Source organism: Salmo salar, chromosome 07 (genome assembly GCF_965601325.2).
Source record: "Salmo salar chromosome 07, fSalSal1, whole genome shotgun sequence".
Taxonomy (NCBI): domain Eukaryota; kingdom Metazoa; phylum Chordata; class Actinopteri; order Salmoniformes; family Salmonidae; genus Salmo; species Salmo salar.
The window spans coordinates 6,624,977-6,647,407 of record NC_138297.1 but is presented as its reverse complement, the minus strand read 5'-3'; the positions used below and the strand labels follow the sequence as shown (position 1 = coordinate 6,647,407).

Sequence of the window (22,431 nt, the reverse complement as noted above, 5' to 3'; positions counted from 1 at the left end):
CTGCATCCGTTGCAGTGTTTGTGTGTGTGTGTGTGTGTGTGTGTGTGTGTGTGTGTGTGTGTGTGTGTGTGTGTGTGTGTGTGTGTGTGTGTGAGCATGGATGTCCCATACAATGTGCTTCCCGTGCAGTGTGTGTGTCCTCACACTTCAGCCCATAGGGCACCCAGGCATCTGGTACAGGACTGTTCAATGAATTTGTGTGTGTCCCCCTTGCGGTTTGTGTGTGTGTGTGTTCCGTGTGTGTCCCTTGTGGTTTGTGTGTGTGTGTTCCGTGTGTGTGTGTGTGTGTGTATATGTCCCTTGTGTGTGTGTGTGTGTGTGTGTGTGTGTGTGTGTGTGTGTGTGTGTGTGTGTGTGTGTGTTCCCCTTGCAGGTTTGTGTGCGTGTCCTCTCCTCAGCCCATTGGACAGCCAGGCAGCCTAAAACTATCCGGAACAGGGCTATCTAGTTTACAGATAATCTTGTAAATGTATTTCTTCCAGCAGGGGTCACTATCTCTCCCAGTCTGTATCGCCGTGTAGAACTCTCTCAGTGCTAACTCTGCTATCTCCACAAACCTGTCAGGAACCTAGAGAGAGAGAGAAAGAGGAAGGAGAGAGGGAGGGGGATAGAGAGAGAGGCGGAAGGAGGGGGGTGAGAGAGAAAGAGAGAGGAGGAAGGGTGGGTGAGAGAGAGAGAAAGTAAGGAGGGGGAGGAGAGGGAGTGTGAGAGAGAGAAAGAGGAAGGAGAGAGGGAGTGAGAGAGAGAGGAGGGGGGAGGAGAGGGAGGGTGAGAGAGAGAAAGAGAGATGAGGAAGGAGGGGGGAGGAGAGGGAGAGAGAGAGAGAGAGAGGAAGGGGGAGGAGAGGGAGGGTGAGAGAAAGAGAGAGGAGGAAGGAGGTGGAGGAGAGGGAGGGTGAGAGAGAGAAGGAGGAAAGGGAGGGTGAGAGAGAAAGAGAGAGGAGGAAGGAGAGGGAGGGTGAGAGAGAGAAAGAGAGAGGAGGAAGGAGAGGGAGGGTGAGAGAGAGGCGTTCAATGTGCATGTATAAGAGAGATACACAGACAGATAGACAGCAAGTCCCTACACCCCTCACACTTACTTGGTAGTCGTTGCTCTTGTTATAATGCATGTTCAGTATGCGATAGAGCTCAGTGTCCCGGCCCAGGCGTAGGGGGGTCTCTCTGCTATCTCTCCCCAGGCAGAGTGCACCGTCGCGGGCAGCCTGCCTGGCGAAGCGCTCCATCTGGATGTAGAAGAACTCACGGAAGTTACTGAACCACTTGATGAGCTGGGAGGTCACGCAGCGGTTGAACTACAGGTGGGAAAGAGAGATGAAGAGAGAGAGGAGAGAGAGAGAAAGAGAGAGGGAAAGAGAGATGAAGAGAGAGGGAAAGAGAGAGAGGAGAGAGAGAGAGGGAAAGAGAGATGAAGAGAGAGGGAAAGAGAGAGAGAGAGAAGGAAAGAGAGATGAAGCGAGAGAGGGAGAGAGAGAGAAAGAGAGAGGGAAAGAGAGATGAAGAGAGAGGGAAAGAGAGAGAGGAGAGAGAGAGAGGGAAAGAGAGATGAAGAGAGAGGGAAAGAGAGAGAGAGAGAAGGAAAGAGAGATGAAGCGAGAGAGGGAGAGAGAGAGAAAGAGAGAGGGAAAGAGAGATGAAGAGAGAGGGAAAGAGAGAGAGGAGAGAGAGAGAGGGAAAGAGAGATGAAGAGAGAGGGAAAGAGAGAGAGAGGGAAAGAGAGATGAAGCGAGAGAGGGAGAGAGAGAGAAAGAGAGAGGGAAAGAGAGATGAAGCGAGAGAGAGAAAGAGGGAAAGAGATGAAGCAAGAGAGGAGAGAGAGAGAGAGAGGGAAAGAGAGATGAAGCGAGAGAGAGAAAGAGGGAAAGAGATGAAGCGAGAGAGGAGAGAGAGAGAGAGAGGGAAAGAGAGATGAAGCGAGAGAGAGAAAGAGGGAAAGAGATGAGAGGAGAGAGAAAGAGAGAGGGAAAGAGAGATGAAGCGAGAGAGAGAAAGAGGGAAAGAGATGAAGCGAGAGAGGAGAGAGAGAGAGAGAGAGAGAGAGGGAAAGAGAGATGAAGCGAGAGAGGAGAGAGGGAGAGAGAGAAAGAGAGAGGGAAAGAGAGATGAAGAGAGAGAGGAGAGAGAGAAAGAGAAACGAAGAGAGAGGGAGAGAGAGAGGAAGCGAGAGAGGAGAGTCAGAGAGAGTAAGAGGGAAAGAGAGATGAAGAGAGAGAGGAGAGAGGGAGAGAGAGAAAGAGAGAGGGAAAGAGAGATGAAGAGAGAGAGCAGAGAGAGAAAGAGAAACGAAGAGAGAGGGAGAGAGAGAGGAAGCGAGAGAGGAGAGTGAGAGAGAGAGAGTAAGAGGGAAAGAGAGATGAAGAGAGAGAGGAGAGAGGGAGAGAGAGAAAGAGAGATGTCCAGAGGTAACTTTGACACAGTTGTATTGTATGAGTCAGTGTTGTTGTAGTTGATTATAGTTTCACTAGAGGGCGCACTGGTACCTTGACATCAGGGAAGTACACTGACTGTACAAAATATTAGGAACTCCTGCTCTTTCTATGACAGACTGACTAGGTGAATCCAGGTGAAAGCTACGATCACTTATTGATGTCACTTCAATCAGTGTAAATGAAGGGGAGGAGACAGTTTAAAGAATGATTGTTAAACCTTGAGATATTTGAGACATGGATTGTGTTTGTGTGCCATTCAGAGGGTGAATAGGCAAGACAAAATATTTAAGTGTCTTTTAACAGGGTATGGTAGTAGGTGCCAGGTGCATTGATTTGTGTCAAGAACTACAACGCTGCTGGGGTTTTCACACTCAACAGTTTCCTGTGTCTATCAAGAATGGTCCTTCACCCAAAGGACATCCAGCCAACCTGACACAACTGCGGGAAGCATTGTAGTCCACATGGGCCGTTATCCCTGTGGAACACTTTCAACACCTTGTAGAGTCCGTGTGTGTTTGTGTAATACAATACCTTGACATCAGGGAAATAAGTCTTGAGCGTGTTAGAGCTGGGGTATCTAGCGTAGAAGAACATCAGTTTGGCTTTCTTCAGATGACAGGGAGACAAACCCTCCTGAGAGTAACCATGGTTAAGGAGTAGTATGGAGATCACACACACACACACACACACACACACACACACACACACACACACACACACACACACACACACACACACACACACACACACACACACACACACACACACTTTTTCTCACTCCACTCCTCCAAAAAAAGGATATTGAACCCAGACCGAGATATATCCCAGAATCCATCCCTCCGTCCCTTCCTCCTCTCATCCCTCCATCCCTCTCATGATGATGTTGCAGCCCTCCATCCAGCCGATCCAATCCCTCCATCACAGCGAGGGGAGGGAAGGAGGGATGAGAGGAAGAGGAGGAGGAGGTGAGGTGGTGGGGGAAAGGGTTCCCCTCCATGTAAACATCAGAGTTCATAATGCCCCCTTTGTGGAGAGGGTGAAGGTGAGAGAGAGAACGAGTAAAGAGCTGTTGCATGGTGTAGTGGAGGAGGGGGATGGGGAGCAGGCAGGAGGAGGGCGGGAGGAAGGGGGAGGAGTCCTTATGACGAGAGGAGGGGGGGAGGAAGGCGGGGTGAGGCTGACAGAGAGGGGGGAAGGGGTGAGGAGGGAGAAGAGTGTTTTTAGTTGGGTTATTGGGGGGTAGAAGATTGTTTCGGCGGTTGTCGGGGCGACGGGTAATCAACGGCAACGCTTCAGATTGTTCCTGGTGGGGGTGTGGGGGCGGACCTCCGTTTGAGTGGGGAGGTTGGTCGTGTGTTGCTGAACCTCCCCCGCGTCCTCTCTCCTTCCTCTCCTCCCTCTCTCTCAGGGCTGCCCACACTCCTCCTCCGCCTCCTCCCACGTTCCTTCCCTCTCCGGGTGATGGATGAATGGATCGAGGTAGAGGGTCGTTTTGGGTGTATAGACGGAGGACCCTATCGATGACTCGAGCTACAGCGCTTCCCAGTTCCTGTTTCAAAGCTTGGGCAAACTTCTGCTCCCCTCCAAAACGCTCCCACTCCCCCCTCACCACCCCACACCCCATCCACACTGCCGCCCTCTTCAAAACCCCCTCCAAAAACACCCCACCTCCTCCGTTCACGTTCCTCTGTTCTTCACTCCTTTTCTCGTGATCCTCCGCTTTTCGGTCTTGTTTAGCGATGCCTTGGAAATGGGGAGAAGAGGGGATGAAGGGAAGAGAGAGATCGTCTGTTTCTCCTACTTCTTCTTCAGTGATCCCTTTTGCCGTCTCCTCCTCCTCTTTGTTCATCTCTCCATCGCCATCCTCCTCCTGCTCTCCCCCGCTCCACCTCTTCTCCTCCTCCTGAGCGGATCTCTCTCCGAATGCTTTCCATACTTTCTCCTGCAAGTCCTTCAGTCTTCCTCTCGCCTCTTCCAACTGTTCTTTCAGCTCCTCTTTCTCCCTTTTCCTCCTCCCCTCCCGCCCTTTCTCCCTGTTCCCCCTCTCTGCACTCCTCCTCCCTTTCTCCTCCTCCTCTTCTTCCTCTAAGCCTATCTCTCCATCTCCGAAAACTAGACTCTCCAGTCTCAATCGTTTCACTCTCATTATGTCATAACTCCAGTCCGCCACTAGGGCGGCCCCACTCAGCCTCTTCCCCCCCACCCCTACCAACCGTCCACCCATCCCTTCCTCCTTCTCCCCCTCCATCCCTTCCTCTTCCCTGTTATATCTGTCTAGGTGTAATTGCCCCTTGGACCTCATGGGGGCTCCACCAGGCTGCAGCAGGTGGTGGATGAGGGGGTAGTGGGGTTGGGAGGAGGGGTTGGCTCCAGGGTAGGGTGCACCGTGCCCCCCTCCAGAGGGTGTGATGTGTCTGGGGAGGTCAAGGGCGGTGGAGGGGTTAGGATACGGGTCAAAGGGAGAAATCAGGGAGGACTGACGACCAAACAGATCAGAAGGGGAATCCATGGAGTCTTCTCTTCTCCTCGTCGATGACTGTTTCTGAAAAGAGAGAAAATATTAAACTGTTTAGAAATCAAATTTGTGTTTAAAGTGATAAACCCATTGTGACTGTACCTTACACCCCATTGCGACCGTACCTTACACCCCATTGCGACTGTACCTTACACCCCATTGCGACCGTACCGTACACCCCATTGTGACCGTACCTTACACCCCATTGCGACCGTACCGTACCCCACACACACACTTACACATACACACATACACACACGCGCACACACACACACAGAGAGAGAGACAGACAAAAGAGAAAGTGACCTTTTAAATAGGATTTGAATCTAGCTATAATCCATACATTAATTCAACTAAATGTGTGGCAGTTTAACCCTACAGTGAATAGGTCACATCAGTCACCATGGTCACCATGGTAGGGGGTTACTATAATTCCGTTGCAACATTAACTATCTAATCCAACAGCCTAAAAATAGATAAATATTAAATTATTCAAATTCGATCTCTTTTCCATTTCTCTTCATAGTTGTGTTCGTTTGGGTGTCACTGACTAGGCGGATACCTATTGATCTTGGGTCCCTAAAATGGGGTAGAATTCGTCATTGTAAATAAGAATTTGTTCTTAACTGACTTGCCTAGTTAAATAAAAGGTTCAATAAAAAATATAAATACATTTAATAAAAAAGCCTGTACATTGCGATATTAATATGCAATACGTACAAATAGACTGACTGGGGAAGTGATTTCCCACAGTCAAAGTCCTGCAATATGAGCTACAATGCTAATATCAGCTACAATGCTAATATCAGTTACAATGCTAATATGAGGTACAATGCTAATATCTGCTACAATGCTAATATCAGCTACAATGCTAATATCAGCTACAATGCTAATATCAGCTACAATGCTAATATGAGCTACAATGCTAATATGAGCTACAATGATAATATCTGCTACAATGCTAATATCAGCTACAATGCTAATATCTGTGTAAACTCTTCAACGTTGTGTTCTTTGGGTGTCACTGAATTGGCTGATACTCCATTTCATGGAACCAAGATCCATGGGTAAGGCTGTACAGTACGCCCCTTTTTAACTGAATTATTTAATTTCACCTTTATTTAACCAGGTAAGCTAGTTGAGAACAAGTTCTCATTTACAACTGCGACCTGGCCAAGATAAAGCAAAGCAGTGCGACACAAAAAACACAGAGTTACACATGGAATAAACAAGCGTACAGTCAATAACACAATAGAAAAAAAGAGTCTATATAAAGTTTGTGCAAATGGCGTGAGGAGGTAAGGCAATAAATAGGCCATAGTAGCGAAGTAATTACAATTTAGCAGTTTAACACTGGAGTGATAAATGAGCAGATGATGGTGTGTAAGTAGAAATACTGGTGTGCAAAAGAGCAGAAAAGTAAATAAAAACAGTATGGGGATGAGGTAGGTAGATTGGGTGGGTGGGCTATTTACAGATGGACTATGTACAGCTGCAGCGATCGGTTAGCTGCTCAGATAGCTGATGTTTAAATGCAATTCCTTAACCAAGTTAAATAAAAAGGTTAAATAAAAATAATATACAATTATTAAGTCTAATTACATCCACAGTGCGATTAACTGATTTGTCTTTTTTTTTTGTCAAATTAAATTGTGTTTTCTTTAATTCATATAGCAACATTCCAAACGTGTTATTTAGTCCGAATATGGCATGATTCCACTATTTGTATCCGTTTGCGTCAGTTTCAGTGCCGTACGTTTATTTTGAAGGCGAACCGAATATTCCACTATTGTGGCTATCTTCACATAGACCTGTGGCAGTGCTGGCCCCTGCTGAGAACGACGTATCTCCAGATTACCGGATTTCACGTGTGGATGCATGCATCGACAACTTGTCAGCTAGCTGCTACAAGTTACACATTGGTGAACGGATACATTTGCTAGCTGTTCATCTGATTGATAAAGTTGATTAAAAAAAATGCCATTTACTAGCCCGCTATCTTGAGGCTGCAGCGTAGCCTAGTGGTTAGAGTGTTGGACTAGTAACCGAAAGGTTGTAAGATCAAATCCCTGACCTGACAAGGTACAAATCTGTTGTTCTGCTCCTGAACAAGTTAACCCACTGTTCCTAGGTCGTCATTGAAAATAAGAATTTGTTCTTAACTAGGCAAGGAATTTACCTTAAATAAAAGGCAAAAAAATATATATTGTAACTTCTGGGGGAAAGCTAAAGTTAGCTTACTCCCACCATCTGTAACAGTAGCTAGGTTTCTAGAAAACAACAACTAGCTATATAACTGGAAGCTATATTTTAAAGACTAGCAGCTAGTTACTGACTATTGAACACTTTTTGTCAAACGACTTTGTTCCTCTGCCTGTTTGATGAATTGGTGACAGAAAGTTGTCCAGGAAAATGTCCCTCCTAATATCACTGCAAATAGGATTTGTTGTTTTCATATAATTTGGCTGATTAGGCTTGTGCGCATTTACAATAATGTTTCATTAGCTAACTAGCATAATGTACAAAATAAGATAAGTCTTATTCAAGTTGTTTTTGTTGCATTTCAGATGGAGTGGCATTGCTGGCTGATAGGCCAGGGCACACATTCACAAAGTATTTCAGAGTAGAAGTACTGATTTTAGGATCAGTTTTTGCCTAGACTGTCTTTGAGTGCAATTCAATTACATTGGTGGAGGTGGTGGACAAGGTGGAGGTTATCCTAGGACCTAGATAGCTATTGCTCTGGAAGAAAGCTGTCGCCCATTACCTTACAGAGCAGTCCTTTCACCCCAGAATCCCACAGCAGGGGTAGGCAACCCTGTTCCTGGAGTGCCGCGGGTACTGCAGGATTTTGGCCACGGGCTGCGTTCAGGGTGCGTTCAGTTCGCGTGATCGTTTTCTACGTTGCGTAACGGTTTGTATTGAACGACACGTTTTCCCCAAAAACGTTCTCGGAACAGAATTTGAGACGCGTTTTCTCCGTTCGGTGGGAGTGCCAGGGTGTGGCTTGAAGCAACGAGTGGTGTATTGAAAAAGGGCAGCGGTGCAATTTTAAGACCCCCACAAACCCAACCACTCCCAAGTTTTTTTTCAACTGGTCTTCAGTACAGTTTCATCAGTTGAACGTTCCATTATGTTTTGTACTGAACGCAGCCCTGACCAACTGTGCTAATTGATCAGTTCAGTGATTTCCTAAATTCAACACACACAAAAACATGAAGTGGCTGCGGCAATCCAGGCCCAGGGTTGCCTACCCGATCCTTAGAGGTATTACAGTCAATGCTTATGAACTGAATATTGTATGTGAATTTCCATATAATCAATGACACGAACCAAAAGATTGAATCGTTTCAGCAACATGTGCAGTAAACGCTAACATGTCTTTGGTGATGAAAGGTAAATGATGTATCAGGCGACTGCATGCTGTGAAACGGGCCTGGATGGTGACATCTTCAAGCTGCCTGGCTGAAGACTGTGGCCTTTAGTGGTACCCGGAAACAAGGTCCTTACCTGGGGAGTACAGCAACAGTCTCTCTGTCTCTCAGCCATTCTATCAACATGTATTGTATGTAACCATTCAAATTCATACCAACAGCTGTAGACACAAGCACTGACTTATAGTCACTTTGTCTACTTGTACCATTCTTAAATCTTGTCTGCGATATATATATATATTTTAGTTGACAAGCCTGTGTTGATGTGTCGGATATACATGAATAAAGATGTATTTACCCTGGACATGAGACCTTTTGAATCACTTATACCACAGAAGTTAGAAAACTTTTTTTTATAATAAACAATAAAAAAAACAAGTTGTTTATACAAAAAAACTTGACTGTGGCCTTTGAAAGCAGTGATAGTTGCATCCTTCCTCGAAACAGTCTGCTGACAGCTGACAACAGGGTGGTAGGTTTGTTGATGTGTTGCTCTAGAGTTCCCACAGCCCAGCAGACTCACCTGGGGACAGAGGGATGGACACATGTTAGTTTTTAATAATAGTCTCAGAGACTTGTCCAGGGAGGAGAGAGCATGAGTTTTGGAGTGAATAGAATCCAACAACTGGCCCTGGATAATATACTATGTTATCACACAGGCAGGCTGCCGCAGTGAATTATTTTATTTATTTAACCACACAAGTCAGTTAAGAACAAACTGTTATTTACAATGACAGCCTAGGAATAGTGGGTTAACTGCTTTGTTCAGGGGCAGAACGACAGAATTTTACCTTATCAGCTCGGGGATTTGATCTAGCAACCTTGCGATTACTGGCCCAACACTCTAACCGCTAGGCTACCTGCCGCCTCTACGCTCTAACCACTAGGCTACCTGCCGCCTCTACGCTCTAACCACTAGGCTACCTGCCGCCCCTACGCTCTAACCACTAGGCTACCTGCCGCCCCTACGCTCTAACCACTAGGCTACCTGCCGCCCCTACGCTCTAACCACTAGGCTACCTGCCGCCCCTACGCTCTAACCACTAGGCTACCTGCCGCCCCTACGCTCTAACCACTAGGCTACCTGCCGCCCCTACGCTCTAACCACTAGGCTACCTGCCGCCCCTACTATCTAACCACTAGGCTACCTGCCGTCCCTACACTCTAACCACTAGGCTACCTGCCTCCTCTACACTCTAACCACTAGGCTACCTGCCGCCCCTACACTCTAACCACTAGGCTACCTGCCGTCCCTACACTCTAACCACTAGGCTACCTGCCGTCCCTACACTCTAACCACTAGGCTACCTGCCGTCCCTACATTCTAACCACTAGACTACCTGCCGCCACAGTGAAGGAGGTTTACTAGGAGTACAGCTTATTTATCTGTGCTCTGGAGAGATCGCAGGTAGTGGCTCTGGAAGTCCTTGGACCAGTCTGTCTCTAGCATCTGAAGAGAGACTGATCGAGGTAGCGAGTCTCCTAGAAAGAGACCCCTGCCCTCGCACTGGGTCTCCTGCCTATTATCAAAATCAAATCAAAATGTTATTTGTCATGCGTCAAATACAAGAGGTGTAACTTCACCGTGAAATGCTTACTTACGAGCCCTTTCCCAACAATGCAAAGATAAAAAGTACTTGGCCATACGCACCACCTCCTGGTCGGATGCCAAGCAGTTGCCACACCAAGCCGTGATGCAGCCAGTCAAGATGCTCTCAATGGTGCAGCTGTATAACATTTTGAGGATCTGAGGGCCCATGCCAAATCTTTTCAGCCTCCTGAGGGGGAAGAAGCTTTGTCGTGCTCTCTTCACGACTGTGTTGGTGCGTTTGGACCATGATAGGTCCTTAGTGATGTGGACACCGAGGAACTTGTATCATGCAATATAACGGAAAACAACAATATCATGACTTACTGACAAGGGAGTGATCCATGTTCCTGCTGGAAGCAAGCCTCAACCTGGATGCAGAGAAATCTCCTGCCTTAGATACGACCATACATCTCCACTAGGCTCCAGGAAATCATTAAACGTATAGCTTGCTAAGCTACTATTTATATTATGGCACCACGTCTCATCTCACTAACAATTGCTAAGGCGAACAGCAAATTCCACTATTGTGGCTAATCCTTATTGTGGCTAGCTTCATATAGGGGACTTCTTCCATCATGCTCTTCCTTATTTGACTGTGGTTAGCTGCTGGTTTAGATGCCTGTAATTGTTGAGACCATAATTTTGCTGCCCAACTGCTTCAAAGATGGATGATGTAGAGAATTAGCCTAGCTAGCTAGCTAGCTTAATGACATCCCACTTAAATTAGGTATCCACTATGGTTTAATTCAGAAAGTAGGCTACACCTCCGAGTTACATCTGAAAGAGGGTTGGCAACAACACCTCCACACTGACTCTTAACACAGGTGCACCCCCAGGGTGTACTCCCTGTTCACCCACGACTGTGTGACTTTGCACGACTCCAACTCCATCATCTAGTCTCCATGACGACACCACGGTTGTACGCCTGATAACCAACAACGATGAGTCAGTCCATGCCCCAATCCACATCTACGAGACTGCAGTAGAGAGAATCACGTGTTTTAAGTTTCTCAGCGTCCACATCACTGAGGACTTGTCATGGATCAACAACACCACCATTCTTGTCAGGAGGTCGCAACAGCAACTCTACTTCCTAAGGGGGCTGAAGAAATTTGCCACGCCACCCCGGGTCCTCTCCAAATACTACCGCTGCACCATCGAGAGCGTTTGCATCATGGCCTGGTACGGGAATTGCTCCGTCCACAACAGCAAGGCCCTCCAGCGGGTGGTGAAGACAGCCCAGTACGTCACTGGGACGGTGCTACCACCCATCCAGGAAACGGTGCCTGAGGAAGGCACACAGCGTCATCAAGGACCACAGCCACGAGCTGTTCTCTCCTTTTACCGTCGAGCAAACGGTATCGGAGCATGAGGTCTGATACCAAAAGGCTCAGAGACAGTTTCTGTCTACAAGCCATAAGACTTGCTGAACAGTTGAACTGGACTGACTACCTGCTCTGATTCTCCACACCTTAGCACACACACGCTACCAGACTGTTATTATACTGCTCAGTTTATACACTGCCCCCCCCCAATACACATGTAAATATTGGACTATAAATTGTGCCTTCCTGTATTATACTTGTGCTAAAATATTTATTATATCTACTGAGCCATTTACTTTATGTTCGTATTCTTCTCTTTTATTTAGTATTGTTGTTGCATTGTCGAGAAGGAAGCTGCAAGCATTTCATTGGACCATGTATATCCTGTAAATACGACTAATAAAACTTGAAACTTGACTAGCTAATGTGATCTAGCTAACATGAGCTAGCCAACTGCTTCTGACACATGCCACGATCCTGCTTGCTTTACATCTGACAGATATGTTGCTACGGTAGCTAGCTAAATGGTTTACGATACTTGAAGTTTAGTTCATTATCTAGCTAAATAGCTACCTAAGTGTAAAGTTTAGTCTGACTGAAAAACGCAACTAGCTAGCTACTTAAGTGTAAAATGTAGAGTCTGACTGTTAAACACAGCTAGCTAGCTAGCTACCTAAGTGTAAAATGTAGAGTCTGACTGTTAAACACAGCTAGCTAGCTAGCTACCTAAGTGTAAAATGTAGAGTCTGACTGAAAAACGCAACTAGCTAGCAACTTAAGTGTAAAATGTAGAGTCTGACTGTTAAACACAGCTAGCTAGCTAGCTACCTAAGTGTAAAATGTAGAGTCTGACTGTAAAATGCAGCTAGCTAGCCAGCCAACTCAACGTTCAGTTGTAGCCAAGCTAGCTAGCTTGATACTCACTCAGTAACATTAGCTTACCGTGCTTTTCTGTCCAACTGGATATTCCTCTCACCGATCCCGGTCGACTCCTTCTCGCCTACTCCCGTCTCTCGGCCTTCTTCTAGGTTCAAAACTATATGGCTGTAGCCCGGTGCCTTATTGTCAAAACAAACCCACTCATAACACTGCTACCTGGTGTAGCTTGGCAACCAATGGCTCAAATAAGATTTTTGCAACGTAAGCTTAACTTCCTGAACATTCGAGACGTGTAGTCCACTTGTCATTCCAATCTCCTTTGCATTAGCGTAGCCTCTTCTGTAGCTTGTCTACTATGTGTCTGTCTATCCCTGTTCTCTCTCCTCTGCACAGGCCATACAAATGCTCCACACCGCGTGGCCGCTGCCACTCTAACCTGGTGGTCCCAGCGCGCACGACCCACGTGGAGTTCCAGGTCTCCGGCAGCCTCTGGAACTGCCGGTCTGCGGCCAACAAGGCTGAGTTCATCTCAGCCTATGCTACCCTCCAGTCCCTAGACTTCCTGGCGCTGACGGAAACATGGATTACCACAGATAACACTGCTACTCCTACTGCTCTCTCCTCGTCTGACTACGTGTTCTCGCATACCCCTAGAGCATCGAGCCAGCGGGGTGGTGGCACTGGAATCCTCATCTCTCCCAAGTGGACATTCTCTCTTTCTCCCCTGACCCATCTGTCTATCTCCTCATTTGAATTCCATGCTGTCACAGTTACCAGCCCTTTCAAGCTTAACATCCTTATCATTTATCGCCCTCCAGGTTCCCTTGGAGAGTTCATCAATGAGCTTGACGCCTTGATAAGTTCCTTTCCTGAGGATGGCTCACCTCTCACAGTTCTGGGTGACTTTAACCTCCCCACGTCTACCTTCGACTCATTCCTCTCTGCCTCCTTCTTTCCACTCCTCTCCTCTTTCGACCTCACCCTCTCACCTCCCCCCCTACTCACAAGGCAGGCAATACGCTTGACCTCATCTTTACTAGATGCTGTTCTTCCACTAATCTCATTGCAACTCCCCTCCAAGTCTCCGACCACTACCTTGTATCCTTTTCCCTCTCGCTCTCATCCAACACTTCTCACTCTGCCCCTACTCGGATGGTATTGCGCCGTCCCAACCTTCGCTCTCTCTCTCCCCGCTACTCTCTCCTCTTCCATCCTATCATCTCTTCCCTCTGCTCTAACCTTCTCCAACCTATCTCCTGATTCTGCCTCCTCAACCCTCCTCTCCTCCCTCTCTGCATCCTTTGATTTCCTCTGTCCCCTATCCTCCAGGCCGGCTCGGTCCTCCCCTCCTGCTCCGTGGCTCGACGACTCACTGCGAGCTCACAGAACAGGGCTCCGGGCAGCCGAGCAGAAATGGAGGAAAACTCGCCTCCCTGCGGACCTGGCATCCTTTCACTCCCTCCTCTCTACATTTTCCTCTTCTGTCTCTGCTGCTAAAGCCACTTTCTACCACTCTAAACTCCAAGCATCTGCCTCTAACCCTAGGAAGCTCTTTGCTACCTTCTCCTCCCTCCTGAATCCTCCTCCCCCTCCCCCCCCCCCTCCTCCCTCTCTGCGGATGACTTCGTCAACCATTTTGAAAAGAAGGTTGACGACATCCGATCCTCGTTTGCTAAGTCAAACGACACTGCTGGTCCTGCTCACACTGCCCTACCCTGTGCTTTGACCTCTTTCTCCCCTCTCTCTCCAGATGAAATCTCGCGTCTTGTGACGGCCGGCCGCCCAACAACCTGCCCACTTGACCCTATCCCCTCCTCTCTTCTCCAGACCATTTCCGGAGACCTTCTCCCCTACCTCACCTCGCTCATCAACTCATCCTTGACCGCTGGCTACGTCCCTTCCGTCTTCAAGAGAGCGAGAGTTGCACCCCTTCTGAAAAAACCTACACTCGATCCCTCCGATGTCAACAACTACAGACCAGTATCCCTTCTTTCCTTTCTCTCCAAAACTCTTGAACGCGCCGTCCTTGGCCAGCTCTCTTGCTATCTCTCTCAGAATGACCTTCTTGATCCTAATCAGTCAGGTTTCAAGACTGGGCATTCAACTGAGACTGCTCTTCTCTGTGTCACGGAGGCTCTCCGCACTGCTAAAGCTAACTCTCTCTCCTCTGCTCTCATCCTTCTAGACCTATCTGCTGCCTTTGATACCGTGAACCATCAGATCCTCCTCTCCACCCTCTCCGAGCTGGGCATCTCCGGCGCCGCCCACGCTTGGATTGCGTCCTACCTGACAGGTCGCTCCTACCAGGTGGCGTGGCGAGAATCTGTCTCCGCACCACGTGCTCTCACCACTGGTGTCCCCCAGGGCTCTGTTCTTGGCCCACTCCTATTCTCGCTATACACCAAGTCACTTGGCTCTGTCATATCCTCACATGGTCTCTCATATCATTGCTATGCAGATGACACACAATTAATCTTCTCCTTCCCCCTTCTGACAACCAGGTGGCGAATCGCATCTCTGCATGTCTGGCAGACATATCAGTGTGGATGACGGATCACCACCTCAAGCTGAACCTCGGCAAGACGGAGCTGCTCTTCCTCCCGGGGAAGGACTGCCCGTTCCATGATCTCGCCATCACGGTTGACAACTCCCTTGTGTCCTCCTCCCAGAGTGCTAAGAGCCTTGGCGTGACCCTGGACAACACCCTGTCGTTCTCCACCAACATCAAGGCGGTGACCCGATCCTGTAGGTTCATGCTCTACAACATTCGCAGAGTACGACCCTGCCTCACACAGGAAGCGGCGCAGGTCCTAATCCAGGCACTTGTCATCTCCCGTCTGGATTATTGCAACTCGCTGTTGGCTGGGCTCCCTGCCTGTGCCATTAAACCCCTACAACTCATCCAGAACGCCGCAGCCCGTCTGGTGTTCAACCTTCCCAAGTTCTCTCACGTCACCCCGCTCCTCCGCTCTCTCCACTGGCTTCCAGTCGAAGCTCGCATCCGCTACAAGACCATGGTGCTTGCCTACGGAGCTGTGAGGGGAACGGCACCTCCGTACCTTCAGGCTCTGATCAGGCCCTACACCCAAACAAGGGCACTCCGTTCATCCACCTCTGGCCTGCTCGCCTCCCTACCTCTGAGGAAGCACAGTTCCCGCTCAGCCCAGTCAAAACTGTTCGCTGCTCTGGCACCCCAATGGTGGAACAAGCTCCCTCACGACGCCAGGACAGCGGAGTCAATCACCACCTTCCGGAGACACCTGAAACCCCACCTCTTCAAGGAATACCTGGGATAGGATAAAGTAATCCTTCTAACCCCCCCCCCTTAAAAGATTTAGATGCACTATTGTAAAGTGGTTGTTCCACTGGATATTATAAGGTGAATGCACCAATTTGTAAGTCGCTCTGGATAAGAGCGTCTGCTAAATGACTTAAATGTAAATGTAAATGTTCCACAGTTGTTCACCGTTTTCTACGGCAACCAAGGACAATGTTCTATTTGTGTGTTTTCATGGTGCGTGTTCAGCACGGCAGCATAAAATAGATTTTATCTCCAGTTTCTAATGTCGGGAAAAAAGTGACACTGATACATGTATGCTCTACACATGATTGTTTTTGGGGGGGTACTAATGTTAAACATGATCTTTAAAATGTTGAACACCGTTATGTCATACTGAAAGCAGCCCAGGCAAGTGCAACGCACTGTGGCATTGATCAACCAATGGTTTGTTAGATACCAGCCACATATGTTTGCTTGACACCCCCTCGTTATCATACTGGAGGAAGAAATACAGAAATAAATAATATAAAATTAATAGAACAAAATAAACTGCTATTAATTATTAATCTGTATGCATTCATTCATCCATTTATTTATTTGTTTAAATGAGCATTTATTTATGTATTTATCTGTTTACATGAGCATTTATTTATGCGTTTATATGAGCATTTATTTAGGTATTTATGTGTTTATATGAGCATTTATTTAGGTATTTATCTATATGTGTGCTTTTATTTATTAATTTATTTCTAATTATGTCAGGTTTAGTCCTCCATAATGAGCAGCTGCCGCCCATTAATTGTCGGTGCACGTACAGTATGTCGCAGTTGACAATAGGCTAGGATACATAAACATGGACGGACACACAGGTCAGTGCACTTCACAGCAAAGGACACACGGAGTACAGTCAGTGTGACAAACCAAAAGTAGAATTGACTTTCGACAATAACTCACTGAATTGGATAACCCCCCCGCACGGAAACCGACTCTTCTCTCTCTCTCTCCGTGAGACCGTTAGAACCGGTTAGTTCTGAGGTGTTTTTCCAGTGTTCCTCTTCCCGTTTTATCTGTCTGCAACCGCTCCTCTCGTGCCCTTCTGTTTGCTCTGGTCAGTGCATCCGCTCGGTAGAAAGCAAAGCCCTGCGCGCAGTGTTTCCTGTTATTGCTGCTCCTCGCTCTCTCTCTATCTCTCTGTCTATCTCTCTGTCTATCTCTCTGTCTATCTCTCTGTCTATCTCTCTGTCTATCTCTCTGTCTATCTCTCTGTCTATCTCTCTCTCTATCTCTCTGTCTATCTCTCTGTCTATCTCTCTGTCTATCTCTCTGTCTATCTCTCTGTCTATCTCTCTCTCTATCTCTCTGTCTATCTCTCTGTCTATCTCTCTGTCTATCTCTCTGTCTATCTCTCTCTCTATCTCTCTGTCTATCTCTCTGTCTATCTCTCTGTCTATCTCTCTCTCTATCTCTCTGTCTATCTCTCTGTCTATCTCTCTGTCTATCTCTCTGTCTATCTCTCTGTCTATCTCTCTGTCTATCTCTCTCTCTATCTCTCTGTCTATCTCTCTCTCTATCTCTCTGTCTATCTCTCTGTCTATCTCTCTGTCTATCTCTCTGTCTATCTCTCTGTCTATCTCTCTGTCTATCTCTCTCTCTATCTCTCTGTCTATCTCTCTGTCTATCTCTCTGTCTATCTCTCTGTCTATCTCTCTGTCTATCTCTCTGTCTATCTCTCTGTCTATCTCTCTCTCTATCTCTCTGTCTATCTCTCTGTCTATCTCTCTGTCTATCTCTAGCTTCCTAACATACACTATCTCCCTGTGACATCCTCGCACGCTTTGAAAAGGTGCGTGAGGGCGGGCTCGCGAGCTGTTGTCCACTTCACTGCACGGTTGGCATGAACCCCCCCCATGTTCCCCCATGGACCCCCCCTTGTTCCCCATCTCCTCTTTCTCTCTGTCTATTATGGAGACTAAAGTATAGCTACGTGATATAGATGAACTAACGACTTTGCCAAAACTGAAATACACTGGGATTATATATATATATATATATATATACTATTGTGGCTGTAGGTAGTTAGTTACATGGCACAACTAGAATTCATACTCACTCTCCATGTGGGCAGATATCCCAGTAGTGGAATCCTGGCTCCTGTCCTATCACAGAGCAGAGTTCATATTCCCTAGGTCTCTCATTGGCTCTTTAGAACGATCATTATAAACAGTTGGTTTAAGACTATCTTTTGACAGTTTTCATCAGTCCCAAATGACACCCTGACTTTAGGCCCCAGTCAAGGGAATAGGGTGTCATTTGGAACAAAACTACTGACTGACAGCCGAAACGAAACTCGTAGCCTCGATTGAAGGAGTCAAATATGAACCATTTTTTTGTTATCTCTAGAAGGAAAAACATTGATTTATTTGTAGACAGCATTTATTCACATGAAGGGCCCAGACAGCAAACGTGGCAAACTTCATTGGCTACATGGACAATGTGTTTTATTGTCATGTTGGCTTGGTTAATGCCGGAGTTCTGTCAGCTTTCAGGGCCTTGTGGTTGATGGAAGGGTTAATGACTTACTAACGAATAGGAAACATCATCTCACCTGTTCATCTACTGTAGTGTCTAGCCCGTAACACACACCCGCCTCACTCTGTCCCCGTTCCCTTTCTCCATCCCTCTGTGTTTTTATCCCTCCCATCCTCCATCTCTCCTCTTCAGTGTAAGCACCCCCCAAAAACCAAAAGGTTGTGGTTGTTATGGTAACAATGGCGGTAACAAAAGCTGCCTGAGAGAGGGTCATTTGTCTGGATTAACAACAGCATATGCAGAGAAATTATGAAGTCTGTGTACGTGTGAGAGAGGTGTGTTTTTCTGTGTGTGTGGGGACAGATTTATTTAGCCAGTGTATTTAACTGACCATAAACCCTTTCACAGATAGCTAGCTTAGTTAAATTATATTTTGGCACAGAGCAGAGAGGAGGATGATGTGTATCTCTGTCTCTCTCTCTCTGTGTGTCTCTCTCTGTGCGTCTCTCTCTCTGTGTGTGTCTCTCTCTGTGTGTGTGTGTCTCTCTCTCTGTGTGTGTGTGTCTCTCTCTGTGTGTGTGTGTGCTCTCTCTCTCTGTGTGTGTGTGCTGCTGCCTCTTTCTGAGGTCTGTAACATGTCAACCACTTGGCCCAACATCAAGCAGCTCATCCAATGACTGATGATGTGTGTGTGTGTGTGTGTGTGTTTGATCTAACACTTCAATATCACACTGGGAACACAGCAGCACCAGGAATGGAAAAATAGGGCATCCCAGAGAGAGGGATGGAGGGATAGAGAGAGAGAGAGAGAGAGAGAGAGAAAGCGGGTGGGAGAAAGAGAGAGAGGTGGGTAGAGAGAACAGGAAGGGAGGAAGATGAATGAGAGCAAAATAACAGGAAGGGAGGAAAAGAGGAGAGAGAAAACAGGAAGGGAGGAAAAGAGGAAGGAAGGGTGAGAACTGAGGCGGGAGGCGATATGAGAGAATTGATGGACAGCATAAAGTGTTTGTGCATTGATTCCTGTTTAGAGAGAGGGATAGAGGGAGGGAGTGATAGAGGGGGATGGAGAGGGAGAGAGAGAGAGGGAGGGAGGGAGGAGAGAGCACTCAAACAGCCTTAGGCAAGGTGACAGAGAGGGATAAAGGGATGCAGGGGAAAAGAGAGGGAGAGAGGAAGTAGAGAGAATAGAAACAGAGGGTGTGTGTGTCCAGTGCTTTTTTCCAGTAATTGCTGTGTGTGTGAAGGAAACACATTATGCTCATTCCTCATTTCACAACAGAGCAGACCACTGAGGTGTGTGTGTGTTAAAGTGTGTGTGTGTTAGGGGGTGGGGGATATCATTTAACACATATAGGTCATTGGAAGGCGTGTGCGCATATCTGTGTGTACAGTGTATTTGTGAGTGAGTTGGGGTTGAGTTTGCCTACAGGATGTGTGAGTTTTACATATATGTAAAAGTAGAGTCAGTAAAGTATCGCTTAGCCAAGTGTTTGTGTGTCTGTAATTCATGTGCAAATCAAAGTCAAATCAAATGTTATTGGTTAGCAGATGTTATTGGTCACATGGTTAGTAGATGTTATTGGTCACATGGTTAGTAGATGTTATTGGTCACATTGTTAGTAGATGTTATTGGTTACATGGTTAGTAGATGTTATTGGTCACATGGTTAGCAGATGTTATTGGTTACATGGTTAGCAGATGTTATTGGTTACATACACGTGGTTAGCAGATGTTATTGGTTACATACACATGGTTAGCAGATGTTATTGGTTACATACACGTGGTTAGCAGATGTTATTGGTTACATACACATGGTTAGCAGATGTAATTGGTCACATGGTTAGCAGATGTTATTGGTTACATACACGTGGTTAGCAGATGTTATTGGTTACATACACATGGTTAGCAGATGTTATTGGTTACATACACATGGTTAGCAGATGTTATTGGTTACATACACATGGTTAGCAGATGTAATTGGTCACATGGTTAGCAGATGTTATTGGTTACATACACGTGGTTAGTAGATGTTATTGGTTACATGGTTAGCAGATGTTATTGGTTACATACACATGGTTAGCAGATGTTATTGGTTACATACACGTGGTTAGCAGATGTTATTGGTTACATACACATGGTTAGCAGATGTTATTGGTTACATACACGTGGTTAGCAGATGTAATTGCGGGTGTAGCGAAATGCTTGTGTTTCCAGTTCCAACAGTGCAGTAATGTCTAACAAGTAATCTAACAATTTCACAACAAATACCTAATACACACATCTAAGTAAAGGAATGGAATTAAGAATATATAAATATATGGACGAGCGATGTCAGAACAGCATAGACTAAGATACAATAGAATAGAATACAGTATATACATGTGAGATGAGTAATGCAAGATATGAAAACATTATTAAAGTGACTAGTGATCCATTTATTAAAGTGGCCAATGATTTAAAGTCTGTATGTAGACAGCAGCCTCTCTGTGTTAGTGATGACTGTTTAACAGTCTGGTGGCCTTGAGATAGAAGCTGTTTTTCAGTCTCTGGGTCCCAGCTTTGATGCACCTCTACTGACCTCGCCTTCTGGATGGTAGCGGGGTGAACAGACAGTGGCTCAGGTGGTTGATGTCCTTGATGATCTTTTTGTCCTTCCTGTGACATCGGGTGGTGTAGGTGTCCTGGAGGGCAGGTAGTTTGCCCCTGGTGATGCGTTGTGCAGACCTCACTACCCTCTGGAGAACCTTCCGGTTATGGGCGGAGCAGCTGCCGTACCAGGCGGTGGTACAGCCCGACAGGATGCTCTCGAATGTGCATCTGTAAAAGTTTGTGAGTGTTTTTGGTGACTAGCTGAATTTCTTCAGCCTCCTGAGGTTGAAGAGGTGCTGTTGCGCCTTCTACACCACACGGTCTGTGTGGGTGGACCATTTCAGATTGTCAGTGATGTGTACACAGACGAACTTAAAACACTTTCCACCTTCTCCACTACTGTCCCGTCGATGTAGATAGGGGGCTGCTCCCTCTGCTGTTTCCTGAAGTCCACAATCATCTCCTTTGTTTTGTTGACGTTGAGTGAGGTTATTTTCCTGACACCACACTCCCATAGCCCTCACCACTGTGTGTAAAGCCACATTACTTGAGTACACCGATTCTGTGCCTTCTGACCGAGCAGGCTCTCACAGTGAGTGAAGCACCTTGCAGTACGATATAGAACACATGATGGACCCTCTCTAAACACACACACACACTTAGACCCACACAAGCACAGAAATAGACACACTATCTATATCGCTCTCTCACTACAACACTGGCACCAATTACCCTCTCTGACTGAAGTGTTTTGATGGTGTAATTGTCACAGACAAAGAGGAGAGGGGGATGGAGGGATAGAAGGAGGAAGAGACATGGAGAGAGGGAGGGAGAGAAGTGGAGAGAGGGGGTTGGAGAGAGTAGGGATAAATAGAAAAAGGAAAGATGAGTGCTGACTCAGCATGCTAATGCTGTGCTGCTCTCCACCTCCCTGTTTTGTTCCATCTCTCTCTCCCTCTCTCTTCACAGGTGCAAGGTTCTCGTTCTCCTCTCATCCCTCTCTCTCTCTCTCCAGACTCCCCAGAATGCACAAACAAAGAACGAGAGAGAGAGCGAGAAAAGGGTGGGTCAGGATCGCCCCCCCCCCCCAATCCGTTTTTCCCGTACAATGAAGAGATCATCCTCTCTTATCCTTTAATCAGCTCTCCATTTTTCCCCATCCCTCTCCACTCCTCCCTCCCTCTCTCCCTCCCTCTCTCTCTCTCCCTCCCCTCCCTCTCTCTCCTCCCCTCCCTCTCTCTCTCTCCTCCCCTCCCTCTCTCTCTCTCTCTCTCCTCCCTCCCTCCCTCCCTCCCTCCCTCCCTCCCTCCCTCCCTCCCTCCCTCCCTCCCTCCCTCTCTCTCCTCCCCTCTCCTCTCCTCCCCTCCCTCCCTCTCATGGCCAGAGAAAAGGTTAGGTATCTAAAAGTACTACTCCTCTGGGTGTCTATTAAGCAGATGGAATCATTCCGTCATTGTTGACGTCGTTATCATTTCTCTCTGCTGGGTTCATGATGCAGATTTTAATTAGACAACTGCTCAATGGCGACACCTGCTGGTAGAGTTGAGCTACTACGTCACTGCACACACTACATCTGTATTATAGACAAAGCCAATATACTAAATATACTGAGATATATATATGTTTTTAAATGGCTTGGGGGGGGAATTCCATTTGAATTCAGTCTATTTGGAGAAGTACACTGAAATGTGAAATTCCAATAGTTTTTCCATTAAGAAACATTGAAGAAAAATGAGAATTTCAGTATATCTTCCTGAACTGAAATGGAATTGACTCTGATAAATAACGATTCTAATTAGGGCCAATAGTTTTTCCTGGTGAGGTCACATGGTCATGGAAAAGAAACTCCTCGCCCAACAGTATA

The 22,431-nt window shown here is 46.8% G+C and overlaps 1 protein-coding gene across 1 annotated transcript; it reads right to left on the bottom strand.

Annotated features, from left to right (window-relative positions):
• Positions 1-14: 14 nt before the first annotated feature.
• LOC106608456 (uncharacterized) lies at positions 15-17,330 on the bottom strand. Its single transcript, XM_082977272.1, has 5 exons — positions 16,404-17,330; positions 3,135-4,967; positions 2,957-3,097; positions 1,079-1,291; positions 15-568 (listed from the first exon to the last, which is right to left on the bottom strand). The coding sequence occupies exons 2-5, from the start codon at positions 4,932-4,934 to the stop codon at positions 395-397; spliced, it is 2,328 nt and encodes a 775-aa protein (XP_082833398.1). The 5' UTR covers positions 4,935-4,967; positions 16,404-17,330; the 3' UTR covers positions 15-394.
• Positions 17,331-22,431: the final 5,101 nt, after the last annotated feature.